At 37.7% G+C, this 15,550-nt stretch overlaps 1 protein-coding gene across 4 annotated transcripts in view; it reads left to right on the forward strand.

Moving 5' to 3' along the window:
* The window catches only part of LOC127413526 (CSC1-like protein 2), a 51,326-nt gene that overhangs the window by 24,742 nt on the left and 11,034 nt on the right, over positions 1 to 15,550 (forward strand). For all 4 annotated transcript variants that reach the window (XM_051650739.1, XM_051650741.1, XM_051650742.1 and 1 more), the window contains 8 exons: positions 13 to 155; positions 266 to 317; positions 420 to 528; positions 1,760 to 1,830; positions 3,003 to 3,083; positions 4,595 to 4,718; positions 10,103 to 10,236; positions 13,694 to 13,831. In XM_051650739.1, coding sequence (XP_051506699.1) covers positions 13 to 155; positions 266 to 317; positions 420 to 528; positions 1,760 to 1,830; positions 3,003 to 3,083; positions 4,595 to 4,718; positions 10,103 to 10,236; positions 13,694 to 13,831 — 852 coding nt within the window. The remainder of the gene's footprint in view (positions 1 to 12; positions 156 to 265; positions 318 to 419; positions 529 to 1,759; positions 1,831 to 3,002; positions 3,084 to 4,594; positions 4,719 to 10,102; positions 10,237 to 13,693; positions 13,832 to 15,550) is intronic.

Here is a 15,550-nt window from a genome sequence, read left to right on the forward strand (position 1 = left end):
CTCCCATCTCAGAGATGACGAGATCAGGGAGAAGTGTGGTGAAGACGCAGTACACTACCTCTCGTTCCAGCGGCACATCATTGGTCTGTTGGTGGTGGTGGGCGTGCTCTCCGTGGGCATCGTCCTGCCCGTCAACTTCTCAGGAGACCTATTAGGTGAGTCATGAAAGTTTGAGTGTGAGTCATCTATAATTACACCTCTGAATGCCAATTCACATGACTACAGGTGAGACTCACCTATGATGACCCACTTTTTCTTCCTGCAGAAAATAATGCCTACAGTTTTGGGCGAACTACAATAGCCAACTTGAAATCTGGGTAAGCTTGCGTCATGCCAAAGACTCTTGAGATGAACTCCTGAATGATTGTTGATTGATGAATGCATCATATCTAGATGTTTTGTTGTTTCCTTTCTTTCAGCAATAACCTGCTTTGGCTGCACACTACATTTGCCTTCTTATATCTGTTACTGACCGTGTACAGCATGAGGAGACACACTTCAAAGATGCACTACAAAGAAGACGACTTGGTGAGCGGAGACAACTTGCAGTTAAACTTCCTCAAAACAATTTAAAAGAACAGTTCACCCAAAAAATGTAAAATCTGTCATTAACCCTCATGTTGTTCCTAACCTGAATGACTTACTTTCTTCCATGGGACACAAATGGAGAAATTTTGACGAATGTTACAAAGAACACAAGCTATCAAGCTCTAAAAAGCAGAACCAAAAATTTGAGGACCATTTGATTTGTGCGCTTCATTCTTAGTCTTCTGAATTCATATGACAGCTTTGTGTGAGGAATGGACCAAACTTTAAATTGTTCTTAACTGATGATCTTGCCCTGGCTTTAGAAAACTACTTTCTGGTACTCATAAGACCCTGGTTATGTATGCTTTCATTGTATGGAAAAGAACAGCGTGAACATGCATCAAAACGTCTTGTTTTATGGATGAAAGTATGTCATGGGTTTGAAATGACATGAGTGTAAGTGATGACAGTGAACTGTTTCTTTTTCTTCAGATTTTATTTTTAAAAATCACTTAATAACAAAGGAATATTCCAGGTTCAATAGAAGCTCTAATAATACACAAAGTTTTAACAGAAAAATGAATGTAAGTATTTTGATAAAATTATAAGCTTCACATTTCTGTTTAAACCATCCAAAAATTGGCCCCATTCATATTATTTTATTTATTTTTTTAAGAAAAGGAAGGATAGGGGGCCTGGGTAGCTCAGTGAGTATTGACGCTGACTACCACCCCTGGAGTCGCCAGTTCGAATCCAGGGTGTGCTGAGTGACTCCAGCCAGGTCTCCTAAGCAACCAAATTGGCCCGGTTGCTAGGGAGGGTAGAGTCACATGGGGTAACCTCCTCGTGGTCGTTATAATGTGTGGTTCTTGCTCTCGGCGGGGTGCGTGGTGAGTTGTGCGTGGATGCCGCGGAGAATAGCGTTAACACGCTCAACAAGCCATGTGAAAAGATGTGTGGATTGACGGTCTCAGACACGGAGGCAACTGAGATTCGTCCTCCACCACCCAGATTGAGGCGAGTCACTACGCCACCACGAGGACCTAGAGCGCATTGGGAATTGGGAATTCCAAATTGCGGAGAAAAAAAGAAAAGGAAGGATAAGTTGAAAAAAATCATCAACATTATGCAGCAAATTCTGTCAATTTAGCTTAACTTCTATTGAACTTGGAATTTTCCTTAAATGTAAATGAAACGCGCACTCATATCTTCTCTTTTAATCTATTCACAGGTGAAACGCACTTTATTCATAAATGGGATTGCAAAATATGCAGAAGACAGTCAAATAAAGCAGCATTTTGTGTAAGTTGTTTTTGGTGAAACTCTATTTTGTGTCACAGACCAAAACTCTACTTAAAATCTCCCTTCTCATCATCCTTAAAGCTGAAGCATATAATGTCTGTGCTACCTGCATCACCCAACAGAATTGCAAATATAACGTATGTATCCAAACAGGTTTTGCAAATACTGCTAGCTCCCATTTCACCCTACCCCCAACTTCCATTGGTTGGAATAGTTATAGTTGTCTCTGTACATTAAACTGCATATTTTAACAAAAATAAATAAAAAATTACACACGCTACCTTTAAATGCCATCAAGCCTCAAAGTTTAAATTGAAACATGAGGACTTGCCCAAGCTTAGTATAAGTCCATGTCCAAGGAAGACAGTGGCAACCTTAACTGTTTTAATTGGTCTGAGGTGGTCACGTGGCGCAGTCATGTTTATCTAATTTCATTTAATGCTGAAAAATGTATGGGGACAGTGAACGTCTTTAGACTTATTCTCTGGCAAAGAATTCCAGTATGAGACCAACTGTGGTGCCCGAGTGACCATCAGACAGATTGAGAGAGAGAGGGCATGGTGTACTTTGATGAAGATGGGGAAGGTCCCATAGGCATCTCAGATCAAAAAGCAATCTCTCTTACTGCAGCCAATTGGGAAAAGACACATCAGCCCTGTAGACTCGAGATGGCATGCCCACAGATCATGTGGAAAAAATCAGTAAGACTTCTTGGTTGAAATATTTCAACTCGTGCGACTAGATCGTATGCGACCGCCTGACCGGAAGTTATGTGTTCATGCAAAACTATCAGCGCGAAGTGAGAAATATCAATGGATTTTTACCTAAACTTTATACTAAACGCCTGCTGATTAAACTCAGGATTCAATTACAGATAAAGCTACAGTATACTATTAAATATACTATTCTTTAAGTAACTGTTACGATCACAAGCCGGATGAGAAATCTTTAAAAAAAGATTCCTGTCTTGACTTCCTGTCAAAGTGAGCTACAGTGTACGCCAGACATTATGCCAATAGTGAAGTCTGGCTCCTGCAAGACTCTCAGCCTTGTGTTCTAAAGCCAGGTTAAATGAGAAAAAATGTTTTAACATGTCCTGTAGCAAACAATGCTTATACGTGATTTATGTATACATCTCTCACTGTTTTTCTCAATCTCTGTTTTCAATACAGGCAAGCTTATGAAAACTGCGTAGTGCTGGATGCTCGAATTTGTTACGATGTCGCCAGGCTGATGTCCCTGGAGTCGGAAAGGTAAAGTTTTGACAAATCAAGCAGGGCTGAGACAAAGGACTGTATATTAAATTACATTTATGGCTATTTTTTCCAATTAATCACGATCTTCATTTGAACAATCCCAATATTGATCTTTTACTCCATGTGAAGTTTGGCACCAAGATCTTTACACTGCGTGTTGAGAGTGAAAGTTTGGTTTGACTCGTCTCATGTAATGTGTGTCCAAAGACGAGAACCACGTAATCAATTTGTCTGTGAATAATGCCTTGTTTAATAACTCTTTTATAACCTTTTAATAAACTTTTTTTAGTTTTTTAAATTTTTTTTTATCAAAAACAACAAAAAAGAAGCATGAGTTCTAATCACACATAGCACGCATGCAGTAAGGAAACCTTGCACGTTCTCTCTCGTTAATATGCCCTCACTGGCTGATCTGCTGCAGGTAGTCTTAAAGAGACAGTACCGTTTTAGCTCTTGGATTGCAATTCCAAGACATCATATTTATTGATGGAATACATGTGAAAATTGTGGAAATGTGAAAATACATGAATTTTTTTTTTTTTTAAGTGTGACCGAAATTATAAAAAAACTAATTATAAAAGAAAATTTCTAAAGTTAATATTTCGTAACGTACCTAGTTAGAAGGTCCCCTGTATATTTAACAGCATTAGCTGAGAGACCATTTCTTTCCTATTTAAGCAAAATGGACATTATAACTACAATATACCTGAAATACAATTGATTAGTATCATTAATAATTATCAATATTAATAAAATTATTATTAAAGGAATAGTTCACCCAACAATGAAAATTCTCTCATTATTTACTCACCTTTATGCCATCCCAGATGTGTATGACTTTCTATCATCTGCTGAACTCAAATGAAGATTTTTAGAAGAATTTCTCAGCTCTGTAGGTCCATACAATGCAAGTGAATGGGTGCCAACATTTTGAAATAAGTCAGCATAAAAATAATCCATAAGACTTCAGTGGTTAAATCTATATTTTAAGATGCAATATGAGAGGTGTGGGTGAGAACAGATCACTTTCACATTCTTCTTCTTGTGTTATTGGTGATTCACATTCTATATGCATACCAACCCCTACTGGGCAGGGAGAAGTATTTCAAGCATAAAAGGACTTAAATATTGATCTGGTTCTCATCCACACCTATTATATCACTTCTAAAAAATATGGATTAAAACACTGGAGTCATATGGATTACTTTTACTTTTATTGATTCCATTTTTCCCAGGGAACACACAAACTGCTAAAAATGTCACTTTGAATAAAAGTGTCTGCCTAACTCGTGAGAGTAATCTTTTATCAAAGTGTTGATAAAATGTCCTACATTTTTGGTTTCTTGTTTATTTTCCTGTTTCACTTAGAGAAATGTCCGTTTACAGAACTAAAATGGGTTTCGAATGCTGTTTCATGTTGTCTTCGAAGGACTGTACACTTATAGTTTCATGAAGTGGACTTTCGACGTGAAGTTCAATGAAGTGTTCTGCTGGACTTTTTCTTACAGGAAAAAGGCAGAACGCAGCAAAAAGTTCTACACAGATCTGATGGCCAAAGAGCATGTACCCACTATGATAAACCCCAAACCCTGTGGACACCTGTGCTGCTGTATCATCAAGGGCTGTGAGCAGGTTAGAAACAAACAGATGCATAACAGGGTTGGGCAAAATTCAGAATTTAAGAATTGGCTGAATTGGGATGATCATTTGGAATTAAGAGGAATTTACTGAATTGCAATTCAAACAAACTCAACTAATTATTTAAAACAAATAATTACATTGTTTCTTTACTTTATTTAGACTATATCTATACGCTAAGTTGTTTTTTTTTTTTTTTTTTTTTTTTTTTTTTAACCGTAAGTTATCACGGTGAAAACAGTTAACACAACCATCAAAACATGTATGTGTATAAATACAGTTGAAGTCAGAAGTTTAGCTACACCTTAGCCAAATACATTTAAACATTTTCACAATTCCTGACATTTAATCGTAGAAAACATTCCCTGTCTTGGGTCAGTTAGGATCACTACTGTATTTCAAGAATGTGAAATGTCAGAATAAAAGTAGAGAGAATGATTTATTTCAGCTTTTATTTCTTTCATCACATTCACAGTGGGTCAGAAGTTTACATACACTTTGTTAGTATTTGGTAGCTTTGCCTTTAAAATGTTTAACTTGGGTCAAACGTTTTGGGTAGCCTTCCACATGCTTCTCACAATAAGTTGCTGGAATTTTGGCCCATTCCTCCGGACAAAACTGGTGTAACTGAGTCAGGTTTGTAGGCCTCCTTGCTCGCACATGCTTTTTCAGATCGGATTGAGGTCAGGGCTTTGTGATGGCCACCCCAGTAACTTGACTTTGTTGTCCTTAAGCCATTTTGCCACAACTTAAGAGGTATGCTTAGGGTCATTGTCCATTTGGAAGACCCATTTGCGACTGAGCTTTAACTTCATGGCTGATGTCTTGAGAAGTTGCTTCAATATATCCACATAATTTTCCTTCCTCATGATGCCATCTACTTTGTGAAGTGCACCAGTCCCTCCTGCAGCAAAGCACCCCCACAACATGATGCTGCCACCCCCATGCTTCACGGTTGGGATGGTGTTCTTCGGCTTGCAAGCCTCACCCTTTTTCCTCCAAACATAAGGATGGTCATTATGGCCAAAAAGTTACATTTTTGTTTCATTAGACCAGACGAAATTTCGCCAAAAAGTAAGATCTTTGTCGCCACGTGCACTTGCAAACTGTAGTCTGGCTTTTTTATGGTGGTTTTGGAGCAGTGGTTTCTTCCTTGCTGAGCAGCCTTTCAGGTTATGTCGATATAGGACTCATTTTACTGTTGATATAGATACTTGTCTACATGTTTCCTCCAACATCTTCACAAGGTCCTTTGCTGTTGTTCTGGTATTGATTTTCACTTTTCGCACCAAACTACGTTCATCTCTAGGAGACAGAATGCGTCTCCTTCCTGAGCGTTACAATGGCTGCGTGGTCCCATGGTGTTTATACTTGCGTACTATTGTTTGTACAGATGAACGTGGTACCTTCAGGCATTTGGAAATTGCTCCCAAAGATGAACCAGACTTGTGGAGGTCCACAATTTTTTTTCTGAGGTCTTGGCTGATTTCTTTTTATTTTCCTATGATGTCAAGCAAAGAGGCACTGAGTTTGAAGGTAGGCCTTAAAATACATCCACAGGTATACCTCCAATTCAGTACACCTCCTATCACAAGCTAATTGTCTAAAGGCTTTACATAATTTTCTGGAATTTTCCAAGCTGCTTAAAGACAGTTAACTTAGTGTATGTAAACTTCTGACCCACTGGAATTGTGATATAGTCAACTAAAAGTGAAAATCTGTCTGTAAACAATTGTTGGAAAATTTACTCGTGTCAACGACTTGACAAAACTATAGTTTGCTAATATTAAATCTGTGGAGTGGTTAAAAAACGAGTTTTAATGACATCAACCTAAGTGTATGTAAACTTCTGACTTCAAATATATATATATATATATATATATATATATATATATATATATATATATATATATATATATATATATATATATATATATATAAATTATAAATAATACATCGTGTGAAATGTCAAATGCATTATTAACTGGATAGTTCACCCAAAAATGTAAATTCTCATTCTCTCATCCTTATGCCATCCCAGATTTGTATTTTCTTTTGCAGAACAAAAATGAAGATTTTCAGAAGAATGTCTTACCACTGTGGGTCCTCACAATGCAAGTGAATTGTGACCAGAACTTTGAAGCTAAAAAACCCCCCACAAAGGCAGCATAAAAGTAATCAATACAGCGCTCTTTAATTCATGTCTTCAGAATTTATATGATAGGTGTGGATCAATATTGAAGTCCTTTTTTACTCCTACCTGGCCTGTAGGTGGCGATATGCACAAAGTATGCAAATCGCCAAAAACGAAAGAAAAAGAATGTGAAAGTGAAACTGGAGATTTGTATTAAAAATTTTGATCTGTTTCTCACTCACACCTATCATATCGCTTCTGAAGACATGGATTTAACCACTGGAGTCTTATGGATTACTTTTATGCTGCCTTTTATGTGCTTTTTTTTTTTTAGCTTCAAAGTTCTGGCCACCATTCTCTTGCATTGTACGGAGCTACAAAGCTGAGATATTCTTCTAAAATCGTTGTTTGTGTTCTGCAGAATAAAGAAAGTCATACACATCTGGGATGGCATGAGGGTGAGTAAATGATGAGAGAATTTTCGTTTTTGGGTGAACTATTCCTTTAAGTACACTTACAGTGATTTCTTTAAGTTTTATTCCATTTTCCTTAGTTCAAATGCGATTTTTATAATTCTTTATTATAGTCCTGCTTGTTACCTCTGTTCAAATTCAGGAATTGAATTGTAATGTAAAAGGCATTCTCAATTCAGTACTGAATGGCACACAACCCTGATGCATACACAAAAACTCATTAGTGTGTTGCCATGCATTTAAAATGTATATTCAAATGTAAATCATCATACAGTAAATGCAAAACCTTTCCTCATCCGACACTCCCTGCAGACACTGTCAGTTTGTCACATCGCATATCTGGCGTGCTGCCTGCAGATATGCTCTGTTAATTTTCTTGCTGTATTGTTCAGGGATGCTGTAAGACATGTTCAACAGTAGCAGCAGCTCCCAAGCCACCTCATTAAATAAACTCACTTCTCATTTGTCCCAAGAGTAGTTCTTCTATAACACACACTCCCCCTGCTGGAGAGTGACTGTAATACTGAAATCAGAAAAACAAGCTGCTAATGTGCATGTGTCCAAAGCATTAAAGGGATAGTTTACCCAAAAATGTCTTATTTTCTCACCTTCATTCCAAACCATGTGACTTTCTTCTGTGGAACACAAATGGAGATTTTAGGCAGAATGTTCATGCTGCTCTTTTCCATACAACACAATTTCTGACATTTCTGTAGCTTTTGCATAGGCATACTCTAATATTATGATGGATAAAATAGGCTTGACTTGAAAGTGTCTAATTAAAGCCCTTATAAAATGGTTTGACGAACTCTGTTTTCTTTCCTGGCATTCCTGCATTCACATATTTCCAGTTGTAATTGGCCGGGACACATTGTGAAAGGCTCATCATATTTTTAAACAGTAGCTTTTCATTTAAGTCACTGCATTTTGTTGGTCAAAAATGTGTGCATCAATTTGTATGCACATTGTCCCAGAATCAAAAGGCTGTATATTTTAAATGCATATACAGGTGCATCTCAATAAATTAGAATGTAGTGGAAAAGTTCATTTATTTCAGTAATTCAACTCAAATTGTGAAACTCGTGTATTAAATAAATTCAATGCACACAGACTGAAGTTGTTTAAGTCTTTGGTTCTTTTAATTGTGATGATTTTGGCTCACATTTAACAAAAACCCACCAATTCACTATCTCAAAAAATTAGAATATGGTGACATGCCAATCAGCTAATCAACTCAAAACACCTGCAAAGGTTTCCTGAGCCTTCAAAATGGTCTCTCAGTTTGGTTCACTAGGCTACACAATCATGGGGAAGACTGCTGATCTGACAGTTGTCCAGAAGACAATAATTGACACCCTTCACAAGGAGGGTAAGCCACAAACATTCATTGCCAAAGAAGCTGGCTGTTCACAGAGTGCTGTATCCAAGCATGTTAACAGAAAGTTGAGTGGAAGGAAAAAGTGTGGAAGAAAAAGATGCACAACCAACCGAGAGAACCGCAGCCTTATGATTGTCAAGCAAAATCGATTCAAGAATTTGGGTGAACTTCACAAGGAATGGACTGAGGCTGGGGTCAAGGCATCAAGAGCCACCACATACAGACGTGTAAAGGAATTTGGCTACAGTTGTCGTATTCCTCTTGTTAAGCCACTCCTGAACCACAGACAACGTCAGAGGCGTCTTACCTGGGCTAAGGAGAAGAAGAACTGGACTGTTGCCCAGTGGTCCAAAGTCCTCTTTTCAGATGAGAGCAAGTTTTGTATTTCATTTGGAAACCAAGGTCCTAGAGTCTGGAAGAAGGGTGGAGAAGCTCATAGCCCAAGTTGCTTGAAGTCCAGTGTTAAGTTTCCACAGTCTGTGATGATTTGGGATGCAATGTCATCTGCTGGTTTTGGTCCATTGTGTTTTTTGAAAACCAAAGTCACTGCACCCGTTTACCAAGACATTTTGGAGCACTTCATGCTTCCTTCTGCTGACCAGCTTTTTAAAGATGCTGATTTCATTTTCCAGCAGGATTTGGCACCTGCCCACACTGCCAAAAGCACCAAAAGTTGGTTAAATGACCATGGTGTTGGTGTGCTTGACTGGCCAGCAAACTCACCAGACCTGAACCCCATAGAGAATCTATGGGGTATTGTCAAGAGGAAAATGAGAAACAAGAGACCAAAAAATGCAGATGAGCTGAAGGCCACTGTCAAAGAAACCTGGGCTTCCATACCACCTCAGCAGTGCCACAAACTGATCACCTCCATGCCACGCCGAATTGAGGCAGTAATTAAAGCAAAAGGAGCCCCTACCAAGTATTGAGTACATATACAGTAAATGAACATACTTTCCAGAAGGCCAACAATTCACTAAAAATGTTTTTTTTATTGGTCTTATGATGTATTCTAATTTTTTGAGATAGTGAATTGGTGGGTTTTTGTTAAATGTGAGCCAAAATCATCACAATTAAAAGAACCAAAGACTTAAACTACTTCAGTCTGTGTGCATTGAATTTATTTAATACACGAGTTTCACAATTTGAGTTGAATTACTGAAATAAATGAACTTTTCCACGACATTCTAATTTATTGAGATGCACCTGTATATAGGTATCTGCTGTAATTTTGTCAAGTTGACATTTTGTACACTAGCACACAAAGACCTCAAACAAAGCAAACAGACATGGATGGACTAAAAGCTGCAAAACCTCTATTTTGATTTCATGGGGTCTTTAAAGCAAAATGCATGACTGTGACTGATTCTAATATTTTTATCCATCTCTGCAGGAAGAGGCGGTGAATTACTACACTAAACTTGAGGCCAACCTGAAGGAAGAATACAGAAAAGAAAGAGAGAAAGTCAACACAAAACCTCTTGGGATGGCGTTTGTGACGTTCCAGAATGAAGCAATGACAGCACTGTAAGTCTAAAAGACACGTGAGTGCGTGTGAGTGCGTGCGGAAAACCTGGAAATACCCAGTAATTTTAAAATTGTGTTTTCAAGTCCTGGAAATAAAGACAATCTTAAATGTCCAAGAAATTTCTATGGTTATTATTATACAGTTTTCTGGTTTTGCTCTGCTGTTATGGTGGATGAACCTTGCAAAAAAAATACATAAATGAAAAAATAAATACACATATTCTTCCCTAAATAAATATACAAATAATTAAATACATTATATATAAATAAATGCACCCATTAATGCAAAAAATAATACAATATAAAACAATTAAATGGTTGGGAAATGCAAAAATTGAAAGTAAATTTTTATATCTGTATTTCTTTAAACATTCATTTATTTCTGTATGTAGTTCCATATAAATTTTTTCCTTTGCACAACATGCTATTGAGAGGATGTCAACAACTGTTTAGGCATCACAGTCAAACTATCGAGTGATCCTTGTCAAATGTGGCTGCTAACTGCCCTAAATTGTCTATGCATGCATCCACACCGAAGAGTATATAATCAGCAGATAACTTAGTTCTATTTTCAACCGTGTCGGTGAGCCTCCGAGTTTGCAGGTCTCTGGCTATTGCTAGTGTGACTCTGTATCTTCTCTCTTTACATTTTAGGATCTTAATGCACAGGTGCACACAAACATAGTCAAGAGCACCACTTTTACAATGATCTGATTTACAATAATTGGTATTCTCGCATTAGCATATTGTGCATATTATATAGGAGTGGTGGTGGCGTAGTGGGCTAAAGCACATAACTGGAAGGTTGCTGGTTCAATCCCCACAGCCATCACCATTGTGTCCTTGAGCAAGGCACTTAACTCCAGGTTGCTCCAGGGGGATTGTCCCTGTAATAAGTACACTGTAAGTCACTTTGGATAAAAGTATTTCCTTTAATATTTTTGTATTTCTCCAACCATGTGTTTGTGTTATATTGTATAATTTTTGCATTGATGGGTGCATTTATTTATTTGTATATCTCCTCGTAAATGTTAATATTTATATATGTTTTTATGCATGAATATGTGGATTTTTTTATTTATGTATTTGTTTATTTATTAATTTTTGCAGGTTTAGTCCTTCATATGATGTGCTCTTGTGCAGAGTAAAACGAGCCATAGTGATGTCTGATTTGTGAATTAATTTTTTTTTTTTTTTAGTCAGTTCTTAATAATGAATCAATTAAAAAGATTTGTAAATTAAAAAGATTCATTTATTGCTCTTAAAGGGATAGTTCACCCAAAAATAAAGATTTTCTCATTTACTCACCCTCATGCCACCCCAGATGTGTATGACTTTCCTTCTTCTGAAGAACACAAAGAAAGATAAAACAACAATTCAGGTCTGTAGGTCCATATAATGCAAGTGAATGGTGACCAGAACTTTAAAGGTCCAAAAGGGACATAAAAGCAGTATAAAAGTAATCAATAAAACTCCAGTGGTTTAATCCATGTCTTCTGAAGCGATATGGTAGGTGTGGGTGAAAAACAGATCAATATTTAAGTCCTTTTTTACTGAAAATCTACACTTTCACTTTCCCATTCAGCCACCTACTGGTTGAGACTTGTCAAAGGTGGAGATTAATAGTGTAAAAATGACTTAAATATTTATCTGTTTCTCACCATCATCTATTATATCGCTTTTGAAAATAGGATTTAACCACTGGAGTCATTTGGATTACTTTTATGCTGCCTTTATGAGCTTTTTGGACCTTCCGAGTTCTGGTCACCATTCACTTGCTTTGTATGGACCTACAGAGCTGAGATATTCTTCTAAAAATCTTGATTTGTGTTCTGCAGAAGAAAGTCTTACACATCTGGGAAGGCATGAGGGTGAGAAAATGATGAGAGAATTTTCAATTTTGGGTGAACACATTTAATTTGAATGGTTTTTAAAAATCCTTTATCTAGTAGTCACCAACAACTGGAAAGGACTTGGATGTTCATTGGTCAAAAGTGTGGGAACCCTGGTTGTAACACTAACAAAAAAAGTCCCCAAAATTACTGTTAGAATCATGATTTTTGAATATGATACCATGGTAATAAGGTGTGTTTTCGTTGTTGTCTTGAAATACAATATTACCATGGTATGCTTCAAACTGCTTTCACTTAACCCAAAAGTACCATGGTACTACCTTCTTGGAATTACCTTGGAGCACACAATGTAAATACCATGGTATATGCATTTCAGTACCATGCTGTACACTGATCAGCCACAACATTAAAACCACTGACAGGTGAAGTGAATAACACTTATTATCTCATTTCAATGGCACCTGTCAAGGGGTGGGATATATTAGGCAGCAAGTGAACAGTCAGTTCTTGAATTTCATGTGTTGGAAGCAGGAAAAATGGGCAAGCGTAAGGATCTGAACAACTCTGACAAGGGCCAAATTGTGATGGCTAGACCACTGGGTCAGAGCATCTCCAAATCGGCAGGTCTTGTTGGGTGTTTCTGATATGCAGTGGTTAGTACCTACCAAAAGGGGTCCAAGGAAGGACAACCGGTGAACCGGCTACAGGGTCATGGCTCACTGATGCATGTAGGTGCGAAGGTTAGCCCATCTGGTCCAATCCCATAGAAGAGCTGCTGTAGCACATATTGCTGAAAACTTAATGCTGGCCATGATAGAAAGGTGTCAGAACACACAGTGCATCACAGCTTGCTGCGTATTGAGCTGCGTAGCCGCAGACTGGTCAGAGTGCCCATGCTGACCCCTGTCCACCACCGAAAGTGCCTACAATGGACACGTGAGCATCAGAACTGGACCATGGAGCTTTGGAAGAAGGTGGCATGGTGGCCACATTTTCTTTTAGATCATGTGGATGGCCGAGTGCGTGTGCGTCGTTTACCTGGGGAAGAGATGGCAGCAGGATGCACTATGGGAAGAAGGCAGGCTGGGAAACCTTGGGTCCTGGCATTCATGTGGATGTTACTTTGACACATACCACCTACCTAAAGATTGTTACAGACCACGTACACCCCTTCATGGCAACGGTATTCCCTGATGGCAGTGGCCTCTTTCAGAAGGATAATGTGCCCTGCCACACTGCAAAAAGAGTTCAGGAATGGTTTGAGGAACATGACAAAGAGTTCAAGGTGTTGACTTGGCCTCCAAATTCCCCAGATCTCAATCCATTTGAGTATCTATGGGATGTGCTGGCCCAACAAGTCCGATCCATAGAGGCCCCACCTCGCAACTTACAGGACTTAAAGGATCTGCTGCTAACGTCTTGGTGCCAGATACCTTGTGGAGTCCATGCCGAGGGGGACCTACACGATATTAGGCAGGTGGATTTAATGTTGTGGCTGATCAGTGTGTATCAAAGCACCATATAATTACCATCTGATATGTCACTGTACCATTGGTACTGCTGCAATACTTTTCAGTAATATCAGTGTTGGTTTCCCTTCCCAGCATTTTGAAGGACTTTAACGCGTGTCAGTGTCATGGCTGTCACTGTCGAAGAGAGCCCAAGTCCTCTCCATACAGCTGCATCCTCAACACTTATAACTGGACAGTCACGTACGCTCCAGACCCACAGAACGTCTACTGGTAACAGAACTTGTTTCTAAAATCTCATTAATTCTTTTCACACGTTTCATTGACTGAAAGTCTATGGCATAATGTTGATTTTTCACAGACAATGATTTAATTAAAACAAAGGAAAATCGCTATAATAAGGCACAATTACAGTACAATAGAAATCTATGAGGCAAGACAATCGCATGGATGAAACCTTAAAATGCACAGTTTCGAAAGTAGGGTCACAATACTTATGAACCAGTGATAAAATCGCATACTGACCTTTTCGTTTGTTGAAGGTTATATCCAATCTTTCTACTCATGTCATGACTGTGTAAAGCCAGGAAGTCCAGTAACTTTGGAAGTTTACATGCAAGAGAGACTGATTACATGGAGCAAACTCCACTCAAAGGAATTATGTCTGTAATGCATATATAAAGTCTGTTTAGAAAAGTAGTACAACCTCTAAAAAACTATTAGGACAAGTTTACAGCTTAAATAACACTTTTGTACAGAAAAATTTATGTGATCGCTTTAACAAAAATATGAGCTTCACATTTCGGCTTTCAAACCCTCCAGAATGTCTTGCCACACAAAATTACTTTGTCAGTTCATTACAGCAAACATCATTTTTGTTTGTTTTTACAAACTGCGGGATAACTGAGGGAAAACGGTTATTTATTTATTTAATAAATCTTTTACAATATTTTTCTGTGGTAATTGACAGCATGTCATAAATGCTGTCCATAGAGCTTAAAGAACTGTTTTGGATTCAATACAAGTTAAGGGTCAATTGACAGCATTTGTGGCATAATGTTGTTTACCACCCAAAATTATTTTGACTCGTCTCTTATTTTTTGTTTCGTTTAAAAAAAAAAAAAAAAAGGCTAAAATCATGTTACAGTAGACTCTTACAATGGACGTGAATGGCGCCAGTCCATAAACATTAAAAGACACGCTGTTTCAAAAGTATAGTCACAAGACGTAAACAATATACATGTTAACATAATTTTTGTGCAATTAAAATCAGGGATTTGTCAGCATTACTGTGTTTACCAGATTACATGGTTTACCTGCATTGTCATCATGACAACAAAGTTATTATATTGGGTATAACTTGACACAGAAATGGTTAGCCTCTTCAACTCTGCGGACTCTGGGGCGGGTCACAAAGGGGGCGCTATATCGCAATATATATATATAAGACGTATATATGTCAAGCATAATCTGAACTTTTCAAAGATTTAAATGACAAAATAAGGCCTTAAAACGTCTGTGTCGCAAATAAGCACCACCTAGTGGTCGTGGTAGAAGTATTAATATGAATATAAAAGTCTTCAAAATAGCACTTAAATAGTCAAATTATTTTGTTGCCCTAATACCACAGGTTAAAATATTTTTCAAAAGAATCAAAAAGTAAAAAATGAAATTTGTGAAACATCAAATACAAACGTCTCTTTTATGCGGCGATAACTGCTGCTGTAAGCCCCAAATAGCTAAAACTTTATATCTTTGGCAGTTACCTAAAAAATAGGTAATGAGTGTCTATGGACGAGCACATCTGCAAAGGCTAAAATGCATTATAGCGCCACCTACATTTCAGATCAGCATTTTGTGATGGAAGTTGATAGAGGAGTTGATAAGCAATTTAATCACACTAAAATCATGTTAACACATATAATGTTTACATTTTATGGCTGTACTTTAGAAAAGTGTGTGTTTTAACATTTACTGATTGGCCCCATTCAC

The sequence above is a fragment of the Myxocyprinus asiaticus genome, chromosome 23, assembly GCF_019703515.2.
Source record: "Myxocyprinus asiaticus isolate MX2 ecotype Aquarium Trade chromosome 23, UBuf_Myxa_2, whole genome shotgun sequence".
Taxonomy (NCBI): domain Eukaryota; kingdom Metazoa; phylum Chordata; class Actinopteri; order Cypriniformes; family Catostomidae; genus Myxocyprinus; species Myxocyprinus asiaticus.